The 19545-nt window shown below is 40.1% G+C and overlaps 1 protein-coding gene across 17 annotated transcripts in view; it reads left to right on the top strand.

The window, feature by feature from the left end:
• MECOM (MDS1 and EVI1 complex locus) overlaps positions 1–19545 on the top strand; it is a 470676-nt gene that overhangs the window by 199774 nt on the left and 251357 nt on the right. For all 17 annotated transcript variants that reach the window (XM_083739180.1, XM_083739177.1, XM_083739215.1 and 14 more), the window contains one exon: positions 14049–14386. In XM_083739180.1, coding sequence (XP_083595306.1) covers positions 14049–14386 — 338 coding nt within the window. The remainder of the gene's footprint in view (positions 1–14048; positions 14387–19545) is intronic.

Genomic DNA, 19545 nt, shown 5'->3' with positions numbered 1-19545 from the left:
CCTGCCACATTCACTATCCTCTCCTATTAAATCAGTGTGGCGTGCCACACCCTTTGAGAACCACTGATGTAGACAATAAAAGTATGGCATGAATAACGTGGCACTGGAAAGAATATTGGTTCTCTTTCTATTAAATAGATATTGGTGGAAGCTGGGTAACTCGTTTAATAATAAAAACCAGAATTCATTGTGAAATTTGGGAAAGTTGCTGAAACTCAACCTTCGACTTGGAAGGCGCACTTCTTCACTCACAATAAGTTGAGTGAACGGGGTGCTGTCTGTGGTTAGGCTGTGGTAAGAAATCTCTTTCCTTTCCTTTCCTTTCCTTTCCTTTCCTTTCCTTTCCTTTCCTTTCCTTTCCTTTCCTTTCAAGAACGGAAATTTCCTTACATAGAATGAAAAGTTTCAGCTGATATGTTGGAATCTGGATTGGTTCTTACATGAAGGCAGGTCTGCGGCTGGTCAGTGCCTGGATGTGTAATTCCCTGGGTACCACATGCATGCATTTCCCCTTAGGGTCCCTGATGGAAGAAATACAGGATAAAATCAAGGGAATAAATAAATGCTTATCAATTGATTGCTGCAGCAGTTTTCTAGAGAGGCTTTTTGGAGAATGCAAGTGGCTACAGGGAAGAGATGGGAAAATTTCCTTCCATGAATTTCCTTATGTTATCTTAGGATCCAGACCATAGTCAAATTCCAACCAGGCCCATAGATTTGGAATTGTATATGGAGTAAAGGGTCATTTACTATGTTGAGCTTGGCAGTTTGATATATGCAAATTCTAAAATATAGCTGTAAAAGGAGGAGTAATGTAGCATGGAAAAGCTTTAGCCAGCTGGAAATGGGTGGTATTTCTTCTTTAGCTGTAGAAACCAATGCTAATTCTGGGTCTTAATAAATGAAAATACATGCCAAGACACAGGTTACCTAGGCACATTACCTTCTCACTTATCTCACACACCTTCTGTCTTCTATAATAGTATTAAGCATGGGTGTAGCCAGGATTTTTGTTAGGGAGGGGCAAGCCTTTTGTTCAGAGGGGCAGAACCTCAGTTTGCTATGTATTTTTATTTATTTATTTATTTATTTATTTTATTGGGGGGGCATCTGCCCCCCCCCCCGGCTACACCCATGGTATTAAGATTGTTTGAAAATGATGCCTCCCAAGGGTTTTTTGATGTAGCAGTAGTTAGGTGGCTGTCATAAACACACTTATCAGGCAGCATATCTCACCGAGTTTTACTTCTAAATAAACATGCATAGGACTATATTGTTCAAACATAAATATTTAACATCAGTATGTCTAGAACCTCAAAGCTGTGTAGAAGGAAATGGCAATTGATAAATCCCTATATATGAGGTGTTGCAGAATTTCATCCCACCAATGCAAATGGTGACATCTCTTTCTTTTTAGTAACAGTAACTTAGAATTCTCCATAATTTTTATTAATTCATAAATCATTTGGGGGGAAACAAAACCTTTCCCCAGTACTGTTCTGTAGGTTAAATATACAAGTCACTGATGACACCAAGGGGTTAAATTTCCTTTTAGAAATTATGCTCTTGCCTAACAAATTTTCATGACCTAGCCATTTTTTTCCAATTGATTACACTTTGCTACATTATAATGGAGCCTACGCATTTGTGTCTCGGGACCATACGCTACTATATCCTGACATGTTAAACATCTCCTGTGGCTCACCATACGCATCAGGGATGAGGACCTCCCTCTGTTTTCTCATTATGCCAAACAGTGAAATGTGGAAATAATTCTAATCCTTTCTTCTGCTTCTGTGGTACTCTGAAAAATGTGATAAACTGAATCCAATTAAAAGTCGTTACCGCCACAATGCTCAGTTTCTGTCTCTAACCTTTGTTTTATAATTCATTCTGTTATCTATCTTTATTGTAATTTGGAGGAATAGTCATCTGTGATTACAGCTTTCTTTTAAACAGGAAAACGTGTAATTCCCAGCGTTAATTTGTGACATCCCAATTTAAAAAGATGAAAGTCTACTAATGACTTTATGTTTTCAAGTAGGCTAGGCTGTTTTAAATATATATATATTGTGAGATAAAGTTTAATTCACTTATAGACTGTTTTACAATTGTGCTAAGTCAAAATATTAGGAATTAAGTTGATTTTATCCTGGTAACTTCAATGCAACTGCATTTTGTTTCAAGTGAGAATGCTTGGTTTTTAAGGGGCTTGTAGATTGGGCTGTCAGTTCTAAAGATTGTCTGGATTTACTGTACATCATTGGGGGCAGCGGTGGTTGAAATCTGAGGCTTGTCTATACAGAAGTGGAAGAACTTGTGAGCTCACCTGTGACATAGACCTGAGCTTTTGTTGCTGACAAGCCCAGAGGCAAAACCTGGAGGCTGCAGTTGCATTGAAGTTACCAGGATAAAATCAACTTAATTCCTAATATTTTGACTTAGCACAATTGTAAAACAGTCTATAAGTGAATTAAACTTTATCTCACAATATATATATATATTTAAAACAGCCTAGCCTACTTGGAAAACATAAAGTCATTAGTAGACTTTCATCTTTTTAAATTGGGATGTCACAAATTAACGCTGGGAATTACACGTTTTCCTGTTTAAAAGAAAGCTGTAATCACAGATGACTATTCCTCCAAATGTCATAACTTCCTGATTTCAGCAAATCTAGGGTGCCCTTAATTTTTAAACCACTGAGTTCAGATAAGTGGAAACTTTATAAATGCATCGTTTTCCTAGACACGTACCTGAGCTGGATCTTAGAATTTTGATAACTTTCCCATGGCACTATATTAATATGTTAATGACACTAAATTATTACATGAAGGTGTAAATACAAAGTGTTTCTTTGGAATATGCCCTAAGGCCATTATCTTCCATCTTTTCTCTCTTGGGACTAACATGGGATCCACTTTTCATTTTTTTAAACGTCTCTCTCTCTCCTCTCCCTCTCCCTCTCCCTCCCCCCCCCGCATTTCTCCTTGGCTTCCTTCCTTCCTTCCTTCCTTCCTTCCTTCCTTCCTTCCTTCCTTCCTTCCAATATAGTTGATATGTTATGAGTCATAACCAAGCAGATGATAATGCCCTAGAGGTTATTATTTTTAATATCACCAGTATTAGTGGACCAGATACTTACTACTGCAGCCTTTTTCATCTGTGTAGGACCATTGATTTTCTTACAGTGTTGACTCTGTAGTATATATAGTATATTCTATTCCATATATACTATATGCTATACTACATATAGGAAGTTTTTCATCTTCCTTTTGTTCCACTTTACCCAGAGAGGATTCTGAAAGTCAAAATAGAACATATTCTGCTGAGCAGACTTTATCAACCAGTGCAAAACTTTAATGGCACTCCCAGGTTGATATAATGCTGTAGTTCAAACCCTGTTAACTGCAAATAATTTTTCATGCTTATGATTGCAGTTGAGTTCTAGTAGAGGAGAAGTATAGATAGTATAAATGCCTTGACCAAAGTTGGTTGGACTAGAGCTATATATAAAATGAGATTTTAAAACTGCAAATAAATTCAGTTTTGTGTTGCTGCAATAATTACCATAGTTTATATATAGAATGCAGTATACTTAATCCCAAACAGGGGTATGCAGGTGCAGCTCCTGCTGACATCAAGGAGAACAGCACCAATGTAATTGAAAAGCAGAATTTGACCCGGAGTCTTTCAATATTGGCCCCTAATTAAGAGATGGTGTCTGGTGCACGTCAAATGCCTTAGACAGTGTTACTCAATTAGACACAGCCGACACTATCCAGAGTCCCAAATGCTGCTAGTTATTGTGCAAGCTGATATTGACATGTTCCAGAAACAATGTGGAGTTCTCATGCAGTTAGCGTATTATTACATGGTATTAACTGCTAGCCGAGAATGACCACTTACTCATATAGAAATGATCTTTCTTAAGCTGCAGCTGCACCCAGCTATGCATCAGGGTTTATATTCCATTCTCCAAAGTGTTCAGTTTTATCAGTGTTTTACTTTTCCTACAGTTCATTATGCCTCTTCAGTAGCTCAGCGCTTTTTGGGTGGGCAGGGAGGTGATTCTTTGTCAACACTCTTTCTATATATCGGTAGCATATAGAAATAAATCATGTCTGATTTAGTGATAATAATAATAATAATAATAATAATAAGCATTTATATAGAGTTTTTTTCTTAATGCTTCTTAACGTTTTTAATGCTTATGTGAACAGTCCAGTTCAAGAAACAGATTGGCAAGTGTCATTCATTAATTCTACACAAGAGAGGGTTGTGAATATTGGAATTCAGAATTAGAATTTTTATATCGGAATTCAGATTAGAATTTTTAGCTAATTTATCTGGTGGGTGCAGGGGAATAAGTATATTTCTGGCTCATGCAGTGTGTGCACATATATGCAAGCTAACTGATGCTTTGTGTTTACTAATTAATTAACTTTTAACTCACTCATCTTCCAAGGACTCATATTGGCAGACATGACCCCCCTTGCCCCAATTTATCTTCACAATAACCCAGTTCCAGGTCACTCAGTGAGTTGGCTGAACTCAAATTTGAATGCAGCTCTCCACTATTCCAGCAGCCTATTCAATACCACATTGACATTCCTGTAGCCAGGATGTAGGGCAAGCCTTCATAATTGGTGATACGGCAATACTTCTGTTTTAGCATTGGCATTGCCAGGCCAAGTTCAAGGTGTTACTGTTGGTATATAAAGCCCTTAACAGCTTATGGCCAGTTTACCTGCAGGATCACCTTACTCCATGTAAAAGGTACCGTAAATAAGCAAAGGACCCCTGGACAGTTAAGCTCAGTCAAAGGTGGCTATGGGGAGTGGTGCTCGTCTTGCTTCAAGCCGAGGGAGCCGGTGTTTGTCCACAGACAGCTTTCAGGGTCATGTGGCCAGAATGACTAAACTGCTTCTGGTGCAATGGAACACTGTGACGGTGTCTAGAGAGCATGGAAACGCCGTTTACCTTCCGCCAGAGCGGTACCTATTTATCTACTTGCACTTTGATGTGCTTTCGAACTGCTAGGTTGGCAGGAGCAGGGACCAAGCAACGGGAGCTCACCCCGTCGCAGGGATTTGAACCGCTGACCTTCTGATCAGCAAATCCTAGGCTCTGTGCTTTAACCCACAGCACCACCCGCAGGTCCATATGGGAGTAGATACTTATAAGTAGTATCCTGATTTAAGACTTGAACAACCACTTAGAAGCAAAAAAAGAAAAGACCAGTAGCCAAGGGAATTCACATGCTAACTCCTCAATCTGTCTTTCATATTCAGTTTTGAATTTGCATAACGAAGCAAGCAAGAGGATAACATCTGCACTGTTGATAGCAACTTCTGATTATCTCAGACTCCACAGTTGCTTTGATTTTCCAGACTATGAAATATTCTACCTAAAATTTAAATACGTTTAAATGTGAATGGATATCATATTTCAGTAATGCTCAAGTGCTGACATGTACCTTATGGTAGAATCATGAAACAAAATGCCGCAATACTGTGCATCACTCTGGAATGACTCTATCCAGATACTACATTACAGTTTGTTCTCTATTTCTTTATCACATTCTTCCAAGTGCAAGATTCTGTCCCACTGTAGTATCCCATCAAGAAGCAGAATATAGGGCAGGATATGAAAATTTAAAAATGCGGCTTTGCATATGTGATTTGGCTTTTGTTGAATTCTATAGGATAAAGCAAATGAGCTAAGCTCAGACACAGTTGAGAGTGGACAGAAGCTGCTCCTCTTCTAAGACAGTAGGATCCATGTTGGGACATGGCATATAATTCAGCAATCTTGCTGAACTAATCTGGTAATGGTTAGTACCTAGATGGGAGACTGCCTGTGGACATTCCTTGAGGTTCTCAAAAGAAAGGCAGGATAGACATGAAATTAATACTCCCCCACCACTGCCCCAAGGCCTCTGCATTATCACATTATCCTCTGCACAAACACAGTGCCCATCCCAACGATGGGCATTTTACTCATAAAATGAAACAGGCCAGCATCCTGTACATTATTATTTAAACTTTATTAAGGTGTTCCTTCTTTTTCTTTGAGTAAGCAGGAACAGGGGACCACTTATTTGTCAAGTGTCATTGTTGCGCAAGTCCTACTTGTTTATTAAACCTCCCCTCATTTCTTTTCTGAAGTCAAATAAATCCAGAAGTAGTTAGTTTTGTATTGCCTTTCTAACATTTTATGGGATTGGCACTTACTAGAACTCCCACTTCTGCTAGATATGCACAGTATTTTCTTTGTGCAGATTTTTTTCCTGCAATAATGGGTTAGCAGCAAGAAAGAAAACAGAATAGTGTTGCAAAATATCCATGCTGCAAGCAAGCTTTTTGTAAAAGTTGAAGCTGCCATCAAGGTAGACAGATAAAAGAAATGCTAAACATTCTGTGGCCTATATTCCTCTCTGTTACAGGCAGGAGAAACACTATAGATTTCAACTAATGACAAAAATCTGATTGTAATCTTACTTACATATATATGTCAACCTTAAAGTAACTCCATTGACATTTTCAACTTGCACACCAGAGTGAGTATTATCAGAATTTGGATTGGTATAGCTCAATAAAATCAAACACTGTCTAGAAGGAGGTAATAACTCACATTGAATAATATTAATGAGGTGAGTAGTTTTCTACAATTCCATAGGGCTTCTGGAATGTCTAACTAACTATTCAGCACAAGTAGCAGAAGTATAATCAAGCTCTTGATTCATTCACACCTACATTAGGTTCAGTTGACATGAACATATAATAATGTGAAACTCATCAGTATATGGGGGATCTTGTTTGTTACACAGATTCCTTAGGAATACAGTTAATCTATCCCTTATTCATGTTTGAAATTTCATCTCAGAAATATAACCTTTTGGTGAAAAAGCTTTGAATTTGCAATTGATATGTGAGTTCAGTCAAGCATCAAAGGCTGCAATCTTATATACACTTAGCTGAGAGTAAGGCCCATTGGACTCAGCTAGACTTCTCAGTAGATATACATAGGATTGTGCTATAAAAGTTAATTTGTTTAATGGTTTCTGATCAAAATGAAAAAAACAAACCATAATGTTGATTCAATTCAAACGGCCCAGTAAAGAAAGATCTCAGGGGCTGCCTCTCCCCATATGAACTGACCCGTGCCCTGTGATCATCATGTGAGGCACCTCTTTGTGTGCCTCCTCCACGAGAAGTCTGGAGGGAGCAAAATGAGAATGGGCCTTTTCTGCAGTGGCTCCCTGTTTGTGGAATGCTCTCCCCAGGAGGCTTGCCTTGTGCCTTCATTACATATCTTTAGACGCCAGGTGAAAATGTTGTTCAACATTCTATTTAAATGTGTTTTGGGGGGTGTTACTGGATTGTTTTCATTTTTGATCTTGTTTTTTATTATGTATTTTGTGCACTCATTTTGTATATTTTTATGTCGTGAATGACTCTGATCTTCAGTTGGAGGGTGGTATACAAAATATTTATTATTAATAATAATAAAATTATTATTAATAATATGTGCTATAGCTGTAAAAAAAGGCAGATTCCATGCTAGGGATGATTAGGAAAAACTGAAAATAAAACTGCCAAGAGCATAATATTGCTGTACAAATCTATGGTGTGACCACACTATGTATACTGTATACAGTTCTGGTAAACATAGTGGTGGACCCTGGGGTCTCAAATGTCAGTGGTGCCGTGTGTGACACCCAAATTTGGTACCCCCACTTCTCTTGCTGTACAGTGGTACCTCAGGTTACATACGCTTCAGGTTACATATGCTTCAGGTTACAGACTCTGCTAACCCAGAAATAGTACCTTGGGTTAAGAACTTTGTTTCAGGATGAGAACAGAAATCGTGCTCCGGTGGTGCAGTGGCAGCAGGAGGCCCCATTAGCTAAAGGGGTGCCTCAGGTTAAGAACAGTTTCAGGTTAAGAACGGACCTCCAGAATTAATTAAGTTCTTAACCCAAGGTACCACTGTATTCTAAACAATAGTTGTGGCTTCCCCTGTAGCTCCCCAAGTCTCTGTACCTAGTACGACCCAGACACACTCCCTTAAATCCACCTCTGGGTTACTTCACCTCAAAAAGGATATTGTGGAATTGGAAAAGCTGCTGAAAAGGGCAACCACATTGATCAAAGGGGTGCAGCAACCCCAGTGAGGAAAGGTTACAACATTTGGGCCTTTTTAGTTTACAGAAAAGGAGAGCAATGATAGAACATTATGCATGGTGTGGAGGAAGTGGACAGAGAAAGGTTTTGCAACACTAGCGCTTGGGGACATCAAATGAAGCTGAATGTTGGAAGATTCAGGACAGACAAAAGAGAGCACTTCTTATGGTGTATAGTTAAACTCTGGAATTTTCCCTCACAAGAGGTAGTGAAGGCTACTGACTTGGTGGGCTTTAAAATAAGGTAAAGGTAAAGGTACCCCTGCCCGTACGGGCCAGTCTTGACAGACTCTGGGGTTGTGCGCCCATCTCACTTAAGAGGCCAGGGGCCAGCGCTGTCCGGAGACACTTCCGGGTCACGTGGCCAGCGTGACATCGCTGCTCTGGCGAGCCAGAGCCGCACACGGAAACGCCGTTTACCTTCCCGCTGGTAAGCGGTCCCTATTTATCTACTTGCACCCGGAGGTGCTTTCGAACTGCTAGGTTGGCAGGCGCTGGGACCGAGCAGCGGGAGCGCACCCCGCCGCAGGGATTCGAACCGCCGACCTTTCGATCGGCAAGTCCTAGGCGCTGAGGCTTTAACCCACAGCGCCACCTGCGTCCCACCTTTAAAATAGGATTGGACAAATACTTTAAAATAGGATTGGACAAATTCATGGAGGAGAGGTTATCAGCAGCTACTAACCCTGATGGCTATGTTCTACCTTAACCATTGGAGGCAGTATACCTCTAAATAAAGGTGCTGGTGTCTGCAGGAGGGGGGCAATATTGTCATGCTTAGACCTTGCTTGTGTGCTTCCCAGAGGCATCTGGTTGGCCACTGTGAGAATAGGATGTTGGACTAGATGGGCTACTGGCCTGATCCAGCCGGGTTCTTCTTAGGTAGTTATGCTCTTATTCGAATAGTCACACTTTTAATTCACACTGGTGGAGGACAGCTGAAATTAAAACAATACTGCTATGCTTTTGTAAAAATAATAATTCATGATCTAATGAAACTTAAGCAATTTTAAGACCTTTTGATTTCAAGCATGCACTTTCAACCAATGAAATAATTGCTACTTACAATTGCTTAGCTTTGGCTGAATTCTAAAGAACTGAGAGAAAAATGGAAACATTCCTCCTGCAAGGCCAGAAATGGAAAAACTGGAAATTTACAGATCAGTTATATATATGATTTTTTTCTCCCTTTCATGATCATGAATAAAATGCTTTTAAAAACAAGGTTTGGGAATAATACTATTCCAGCCATTTATGCTGTTTCAAGACCCAAGGTTCATATGCTGTTTCTGCATATGACAGGATTACTAAAAAAAGTAACTCTCTTACTTACGTAGGAAAAGCACTTTAAATAATGTAGAATACGGGACATTTTCAGGCATTCAGACTTGTCCATGCAGACTTAATAGCTTGGAACTTGCTTAAAAGAGAGGGGAATTCTCAAAATGCTGAATTTTGCACTTCATCGCAAAAATTTTATTAACTGAGTACATTTGTGGAATTACTAAATACACACACCTCTGGCCTTCTGTTGTACTGTATTTAGCTACTAACATCAAGCCTATCTCTGGATTATTAGCTACTTATGCTGAAGGTTAAGGAGCCCTGGCTGCTTTAAAATTCCCTAACTCTCTCTCACACACATTATATTGCAGTCTTGTTTTGCCTTTGGAATGGAAAAGGATACTAAAGCAGCTAAATGGTTAAGCATTTGTCCAAGTGAAAGGAAGTCAACCCCCCTGCTCATATTCCACACAGAAGCCTAGGTTACTGTTTAAACTGACCCCAGGCTCCACAGAGGTTAAAGCTCTGGCATTAGCCTTGGCACAGAGCTGCTCTATCATCTTCATCACGAATATCCCAGCCGTAGTCATGTGCATTCTTTCCTGCCAACATAACACATTTGTGCAGAATGTGCACACACTGGTGTCTACCCTGGTCTTTTAGTAGCAATTAACCTTTCCTACAGGGTTTCCTTTGAAGCTTGCTCGTGTTTTTATTGCAAAATAGCAATGAGGATTTTTTTAATGAAGGGAAATGTCTAAACTTCCATGTTACCTAATCTATTCTATTCCCCAACTCAGACATTGCAATTATATTACCCAATTCCTAACAGGGACAATTTTATGATCTTAAAGAGGTCTGCCTGGAAATCAAAACTGCAACAATTGTGTTTGTGTATTTGCTTCCCAATTTTAGGTTTTCTGGGGCTTGTTTCATGTGGAGATAAATTATGTTGGCTGAGGAAATTAAGGATGCTTTCCTCCCAACATCTGTTTTTATAAAGATTGAAAGATCAAGAAGCAAAATAGTTTTAGCACCCATGAGAACTTGCCCCATTTGTGAACGTAACAGGATGGTTTCTGCGAACAAAGAAAGCCTCTCATTAACAGAAAGTGTGAAAGTACACTTTTCTCTGACCTGTGCAGCCTGGGTGATTTGGAACATGTTTAGAAATGCAGTTATAATCAAATTAAACATTATGAATTATTGGTTGAGAAACATTCTTGCAGGTATTTTGCCAAAAGTCACTAGCAAATTGACAATTGTATTGTTTTCATAAAAAAAAGGTTGCAATGGTATATACGTTCAGTTTGATAAGGGAGATGCTATTTTTTTCTGTAAATGTGCTACTAAGGAATGTTTGAGTTTTGATGGGAGATCTTTTGATCAGTTACTGTTATGTTTACTTGTAATGTTCATATTTATGCCAGATGCAGAGAGATCCAACCAGAAAACCTCCATTAAAATAAATTGTAAGAGAGAAATGTGACATCTGATTACTAAGCCTCTTTGCTTGCCTAACTCTGGTTTCCTCCATGCCTGAAAATCAGGGGTGGTAGCCTATAATCAAAGGGGTCAGTTTATTCTGGAGAATCTGGGCCAGGGACCAGGAATGATTAACTTCATAATAAGTTGGCACCATGGTATTGCATTAATAAAGTGGAGAAAGTTGCTTTTTACTAGATACAGTGGTACCTTGGGTTACAGACACTTCAGGTTATAGACTCCGCTAACTCAGAAATAGTACCTCGGGTTAAGAACTTTGCTTCAGGATGAGAACAGAAATTGCGTGGTGGCGGAGCAGCGGCAGTGTGAGGCCCCATTAGCTAAAGTGGTGCTTCAGGTTAAGAACAGTTTCAGGTTAAGAATGGACCTCCGGATCGAATTAAGTTCTTAACCCGAGGTACCACTGTACTACTCTTTGTCCATTTAGCCCTGTATTGTCTACTCTGGCTGGTAATAGCTTTCTCAAGCAGAGTATTTTCCATTAGTTACCACCTGATCCTACCACCTGAAAAAGCCAGAGTTTATGAACAAGAACCCTGCTGGATCAGGCAAAAGACTCATCTAGTCCAGCATCCTGTTCTCAGAGTGGCTTCCTATGGGAAGAATGCAGGCAGGACCTAAAGGTTCCCCTTTAGAGAGCCAGTGTGGTGTAGTAGTTAAGAGCAGTGGACTCGCAATCTGGTGAACCGGGTTCGCTTCCCCGCTCCTCCACATGCAGCTGCTGGGTGACCTTGGGCCAGTCACACTTCTTTGAAGTCTCTCAGCCCCACTCACCTCACAGAGTGTTTGTTGTGGGGGAGGAAGGGAAAGGAGAACGTGAGCCACTTTGAGACTCCTTCGGGTAGTGATAAAGCGGGATATCAAAACCAAATCCCTCTCTTTTAAAATCATTAAAACAAATGACTCCCTGCAAGTAGGAAATCAGCATCACGTACTAAAGTTTCTGTCTGAGCAAGTTTTCTGTTTGCAAGGCATGGGGTATTTTTTTTTGGGGGGGGAGTAAGTATTTTGTTTGTGGTGGTTTCAACCTATGGGAATATGTGTGTGTGTGTATATATATATATATATATGCAGGTTTTGGTGTCCTCGGGTGTCTTCCCGTGTAAAAGTTGGGGTGTCTAGGCGACGTTTCGACGAGGTCTCACTCGTCATCTTCAGGCTGGTGCTTTCGGCTTCTTGTTACTGGAACAGAGCGGGATCTCAATGTTTGAGTTCCTATAAATACTGTAGAGGGGGTGTGGTGTCTCGCCTCCAATGTTCTGGGCAGAGAGGAAGTTCCCAGGCTAGTGTGCCTTTTCTTCTTTTGTTCCTTAATTACTTGAGTTCCTATTTATAGGAACTCAAACATTGAGATCCCGCTCTGTTCCAGTAACAAGAAGCCGAAAGCACCAGCCTGAAGATGACGAGTGAGACCTCGTCGAAACGTCGCCTAGACACCCCAACTTTTACACGGGAAGACACCCGAGGACACCAAAACCTGCATTCCTGTACCCGTGAAAATCTACGAAAGCAAATATATATATATATATATATATATATTATACCCTACACCCTTCTGAAGTGGTGCAGCTCATTCTGCCACTTCAGATGCATCTCATTGTGCTATATGTGTACAGCAGACCTAACTCTGAACTTAAAAAAAACTGAACATGCCATAGCTACGAAAAAGTGGGCAAATCACCATCTCTCAGACATGCAATGAGAAAATAAACTATCGTAAGCTGCCCTGATCTCGTATGGCAAGGTGAAAAATAAATATAAATAAATATCCCAACTCTGCTTCAGTGGTCACCTCTCATAATATTAGAACTCGGGGTCACCAAGTGAAATTAATTGGCAATAGGTTCAAGACAGACAAAGGGAAGCTTTATACCGCACCATAACTAACATGAATTTACTGCCACAAGGTACCGTGGTGGCCGCTAGCTTATATAAGGGGGGGTGTGGGTATGCGCGCGTGCGTGTTTTAAGGATTTGACAAATCCATTAAAGACTGATCTAGCCTGCCAACCATGATAACTAAATTGAACGTCCACATTAGTCAACATAGCTCCAAATAACCATATGCCAGGGTGACTGACAGCCAAGAGTTGTTGGCAGAAAGAGAATGCTAGATGAGACAAACCTTTGCTCCGATCCAACAGATTAGTTCTTAGAGGTGGTCATGACAGCAGTGTGGAGGCTTCCAGAAACATCATTTATGCTACAGTTGCTCCACAGAGTGGTTGGATCTCATAGAGTGCCATATCACACATTTGTTGACGCTGCAAGTGGTGGTATGAGCACTCTTCCCAGGCTTGGGTGATCCATATAGCAAGCCATACTATATGCTATGACTGTCACATGGGAAAGCCATCACACAAAGTTTTGTTTCAGATAGCTTCCATGCTACTGACATAACATGCCGTTCAATCCTAACACAAATAGTTTATATTAAATTATTTCTAATAAGTTCCATAGCTATTTTCTGCTATTAAATTATCTGAAATTAGTTTTGGGTGCTGCTAATGGTCACTTTCTATATTTCCTTTTGAAATTCCTGACAGGGCTGGAGTACCCTTATGTAATTTGCTATGTATGCTCTTTTCTAGAGAAATCATGTCAAGCCCTTGTCATTCATGTCTTAGTTCATTTCTAGGTTAGATACTGTAACTCCTGCTACATTGTCATCAGGGGCAGCCCAATCTAGAAACTACGGTTGGTTGAGAATACTGTAGCCAGATTTGTATCTGCTTTTGGCAGATTGGCTTCCGGTTTGGTTCAAAGGCTCAATTCCAGTTGCTGGCTTTGACCCTCAAAGGCCCAAGACTATGGTGTTTTTGGAACTATCTCCACCCATATGACCTGGCTAGACACCTGTGCTCTGTTTCTGAATTCCTCCTTGTTGTCCCTTTGCCAACCGAAATATGACTGGTAAGGACAAGAGAAAAGGGCCTTTTCAGTTGTGATGCCTAAACTATGGAATAAGAAAGGTCTGCCTGCCCACTTCTTTGATTGATTTTAAATAGGCTCTTAAGACTGTTTAAGCACATCCACTCATCTTGCCCTTTATGTTTGGAATCCTTTTCAGATAATGAGTGTGTATATGAAAGCTTCCCTGAGATTCCTTTGGAAGAAACATCTGAAAATGATGGAGAACCAAGCACGTTGTCACTCAGTATTCATGAACAATCATCTCCAGCAACATCAAGTGAAGCCTTCACACCAAAGGAGGGATCTCCTTACAAAGCTCCAATATACATTCCTGATGACATACCAATTCCATCAGAGTTTGAGCTTCGAGAATCAAATATTCCTGGAGCCGGATTAGGGATATGGGCCAAAAGGAAGATTGAAGTAGGTGAAAGATTTGGACCATATGTAGGAGAACATAGCCCAAGTCTGAAAGATCCTGGCAATGGATGGGAGGTAGGAAAATGTATATGTTATTGTGTTATATTCAGTAAAAATCTGTTTCCTTTAATAAAGGCAAGATTCCTAATGGATAAGTGCAGATATTTTTGAAATAACATTTTTGGTGTATCTAAGGACTGATAATATTGGGTCTTATAATTCTGGGTCGTTATAGAACAGAACACATTTAGGTAGAGATGAGACTGTGAATTGCTCACATTTCCTCCTACATCAATCCACCCTGGCTTTGCAATTTTAAATGCCTTCATTAAGATGAATGGTGAGAAGTAGGAAAAGGAAATCATTATCTGAACTTGCTTTGATGGTTTGTAGATCCCCCCCCTTTGTTGGCTTTTGGTGATGTTTTGAATATGCCACATAATATGAAAACATATCCTTCCATTAAAATGGTGTCATTTTTTTTGAAAATTACCAGAATGCAGATTTTGCTTTTTTTACCCTGAGAGCAATCTTGTAGAATGATGTTTGCAATGCTGTTTATAGTATATTTTGTGGTATCACAGGCCATCCATTAAAATAGTACATGAGCATGTCATCCTGGAAATTTAGGTTGTGGTAATTCTTCCTTATCCTTCTTTCAGAGTCCTGTGGCTTGTCAAGCCCTAACAGAAGGCCCTTTGGTTTCTTCTAATTCTCATAGATTCTCATATATCATGACCACCTTGCCCTATTCCCTCCATTCCTTGTGGACCAGGTTCATTTACCGACACATTATGTCTGGCCTTAGACAACAGTGAGCCAGGCCTGTTCTCTTCCTTGCCTGACAGCATCAGGCCATTTATTCCCTCCCCCCCCTAAATCAGAGAAATATGTGCCTCCTAGAGGATCTTGAGATAGAGAAGTCCTTTAGATTTCCACATTCAAATTTTACCACCTGTAATTGAGAGTTCCCATTGTTACTGGGGCAAGTCCAGTCAAAGATTTTTAGCCACCTGAGGCAGAGCAACAAATTGCACCCTCTACGAATTTAAGCTGCACAGTACTCAAACGCTGCCTGGTTAAGTTTAACACCTAACCTGAGACAGAAAACCTCACAAGCTCATTGACAGTAGAAATAAAGCAATAAGCAAACATTTTCTGCCTTTGTCATTCCCACCAAAATCAGCTGCCTTAGTCAGCTGCTTCACTTAGCTGTGGGTGTGGAAGGAGTGTGGTATACTGAGTGACCAGCTTACCAGGCAGCTTTACCTTGCCGTAGCTTGGAAAGTCACTCATTATGGCTTGGGAGAGGAGTATCTTTCAGCCTGACCAAGTGAGAAGAAGACGTTATCCTTACTTGAAATAAAAAAAACAAAAAAACTGTCCAGTAGCACTTTAGAGACCAACTAAGTTTGTTCTGGGCATAAGCTTTCGTGTGCATGCACACTTCTTCAGATTCGAAAGCTTATACTCAGAAACACGAAAGCTTATACCCAGAACAAACTTAGTTGGTCTCTAAGGTGCTACTGGACAATTTTTTATTTTTTAAATTTATTTTGACTGCGTCAGACCAGCACGGCTACCTACCTGAATCTTCACTCGTCCATACATGTATAAGGCAGGTTTTCCATGGACAGGACCATTATATTCTGGCTTTTCTGTTCCTGGGACTTTTGACTTCCTCACAACAACCCATCATTTACTTATTCTGTCTGGTTCATACTGCAGATTTATTTCATTTTGCTGCATTCTGCATCTGATGCTGGAGCATCAGGCAAGATCCTTAGTTAAGAGGACCGCAGTGTGGGCTCTCTGCTACCTCAGCAAAGGCATAGATCAGTTTACCTCAAGGTTTACCGCCATTGCCACATCCCAGGATATTTGGGTGGCACTCACGGGACTGGTTCAAATTGTCACAGCAGTTGCCTTCCAACTTCCAACATTTCCCCAGCAGGTGACCCACTCACTCAAATAACATGTGAATTGTCAGAAACATGAGCCATGCCTGCCTGCCTGCCATGCCTTGCCTTGCTACTGCGAACCTGAACCCAATAAAGTTGCGGCCTGTCTTTTATCCAGCCTTGAGTCCTGTGTGGGTCTTTCCCCACACAGAGTTCCATTCCTGTCCATGGCTGCAAAGCATGCAAGCATTATATTCATCCAGTGGGAATGCCCAGGCACTGTTCAACTTCTCTGGCTCCCATTTCTTTTTTAAAAATATGTCATATTAAAAATAAATCTAGTCTTACTCTTTTCTCACCTCTCTTGTATATGCAGAAAAGCCACAAGGTGGCTCTTTATCATTTTATGCTTTGATTCTGCTTATTATGTGGGAGTATGGTCATGCCTTCTCAAATATATCACCTTGTAGTTCATGGGGGCTTTTCATAGAATCTTGCTGATTTCCTGGAAACAAGTTACAAGGTAGATGAGATAGAATGTGTCTATCTGTGCAAATAAAATGGCATATTGAAACCGAGACCTCTAGTCAACATTGCTCTGATGCAATCGTAACAAAAATATTGTAAGTCTCATTTATATAGCCTCTTTAAGAGCACATAATAAATATAGCCATACCCTCCATCTTGTTGCAAAAGGTGGGAGGAAATAATAGTTTGCATTGTTATCTCTACTAAGGAAGAAATCCAGTATTGCATTATTACAGTTCTTCCATCAGTACAAAAATGTATGCTTGTCAGACAGAACAGTGTCCCCTCCCCTCATGCACTGAACTGGGGATGGGTATGCAGGTGGGGTATGCAGGGGGAGGAGATGGAAGAAGCCCTGATGCGCTAGTGGGACTCATTGCGCTGCTGCAATTATTTAGTTGAATCTGGCCCTAACAATTTATGTTTGGGTGTACTCAATATTTTATATCTACAGATTTCAACTAAGCACCCAGTATTAAAATGTAGCAACGCCCCCAACACACAAAAACAGCCATACTTTTAAAAGCAAACTTTTAATAAAATATATGAGTAATATTTGTAAACATATGGGCCTTATTTTGCTGATAGTTAATAACAAGTATCTAGCTTGGAGCATTTATAACTTGAAGTAGTTGCTGTTCAAAACTGGCCTCTTTTTCTTTCTTTCTTTTTAAAATGACTCTCTCCTAATAGGTCAGATGGAAGGATTGAAAACTATAATTAAAAATTGTGATCGAATGTGCAGAAATATTTACTACAACCTAGCATCCTTCTAACACCATAGAATGTTGCGATACCCAAACAAAGATTGTGCCCATATGAAGTCTGCAATATCATGGCAATTGTGCTTGTTCAAATGCTTCACGTATTCAGTGTGTTGTGGGACAAAAATAATAATAATGTTGTGACATAGTTCTGCTTGGGTCATAATTGGAGTGCTGTAGAGCAGCTTAAATGAAAAGCTATAAATTTGAATTTGATCTCAGTCTGTGGGTCCAAAGCTGAGCATCGTCTAATCAGGTATTCTTGGCTAAAGTACAAATCGAACAAGAGGTCACTGGGCAAGGGCAAAGGTCAAGCTTTTTTGCAGTTTGTCACTGCAGTTTTAGTATTTGCCAGCAGGCTAATCATGTGTTGAGGCCAAGTATTTGTAGCTCACTGCAAAAAAGAGAACGGCCTGCTTCTTAATCAACAAAGAAAACAGATTTTAAACAGCTGTCAGCAATTTAAAAAACAACCTACATTAAAAAAACACAAAACATAAAAGTTGTGATTTCACCATACTTTTTTCCTTGGGAAAGATGTGAGGAATAACTACTTGGAAAATGCTATGAAAGGAAACTTCAAATCCTTCCCTAGGACTTGGATAATTTGCATGTGTGTGCAGATGCATTCATTCCCTCTCCTCTCTACTGTAGCTTGTTGAACATTTTGGTTCCTCCTGTTCTGTGGTTTGAAAGATTTAATCATCATGTTCATGGAGACATAGTTTATCCCTAGTGGTTTTCGGATTCATTGTATATTAATGCTTGAGCTGGGTATTAGGAAAGTGGAAACAGAAGGCATCAGATCCAAAATATAAAACAGAAAATGCCTCACATTTTTATTACAAGTGTGAACAACTTGGGACATGATTATTTGCATGTTTTAATAAATTAATTGAAACAAACAAAGTAATGCTGCAACGTGCTGCCCCAAGGGCTGGGGCTAGATAACATCATTTAACCAAAGACATAAATGAAATTCAAATTCAGTTAACCAAAATACAAGCAATGCTCAGGCTTTTACATCTGCAGTCTACTGTGGTAACAATATGATGGCAGCAGAAAACTCCCTGGATGCTGCATAGTACATGTGGAGAAGGCACACAATGATGTTTGCTCTGGGGGTGAGGTTTGACACATTCTGCCTGCATATAGGTGATGGGAAATTCCCAGTGGCTCTCCTTAATGGGGAAATGATCCCAGTCCTTTTAGTCTTGAAGGCCCTCTGCCTTGTAGATCACACCAATAACCTGCTCCTCATACACAAACCATAGGGTTGGTACCAATGTGAATGAAATATCAACTTATCCAAATATTTCAGGTATGCTTTGGGACACATATAAAAATAAACATTTGATACAAACATTTCAGACAATATGTCTACCACCAAGGTCAACGAAAGCTGTAAAAATCTGGAAGTCATTCATATTTTTATGTGAATGCCTGAAATGAAGTAAGAACGTAAGATGAGCCTGCTGGATCAAGCTAATGGCCCATCTAGTTCAGCATTTTGTTCTCACAGTAGCCAACCAGAGGCCTGTGCAAAGCCTGCAAGCAGGACTGACTGCAAAGGCATAAATGCAAGTCCATATAAGAGCCATCATACAATTCTAAAATCTGCTTCCTAAAAATCAGCAGGGAGGAAGGGAAGTCCATATACCTAGGGAGAGAGTTTCTCAGTGTTTAGCATCACTGCTGAGAAGGCCCTGCTTTTTATAGCAACCCATCATCCTTCAGACAGAGTAGGATATTTAAGGAACATTGTAATGTGCTGCTTGACTCATGTGGGAGAAGACTGTCTTGAGATGTGATTGACACTGATCCATGGGTCCATCCAGTGCTGCTTCTGTCATGTCTGTATTCTGGAAATCAAGTGGGGCATTCCAGTGTCATAGCCACTTCCCATATTTTCATGGGGAGTAGCCACTCTAAAAACTGCTTCTTTCTTTCCAAAGTAAACAACTGTAAATCTGAACGGCAAGCACTGTTCGGTGTAGTATTTAAGACATAACTGTAAAAACATTTTATAGGGATCAGACTT

The sequence above is a fragment of the Podarcis gaigeae genome (genome assembly GCF_964106915.1).
Source record: "Podarcis gaigeae genome assembly, chromosome: 5".
NCBI classification, from domain to species: Eukaryota; Metazoa; Chordata; class Lepidosauria; order Squamata; family Lacertidae; genus Podarcis; species Podarcis gaigeae.
Note: the sequence above shows the minus strand (reverse complement) of the source record. Positions and strands in the feature narration are given on the sequence as shown.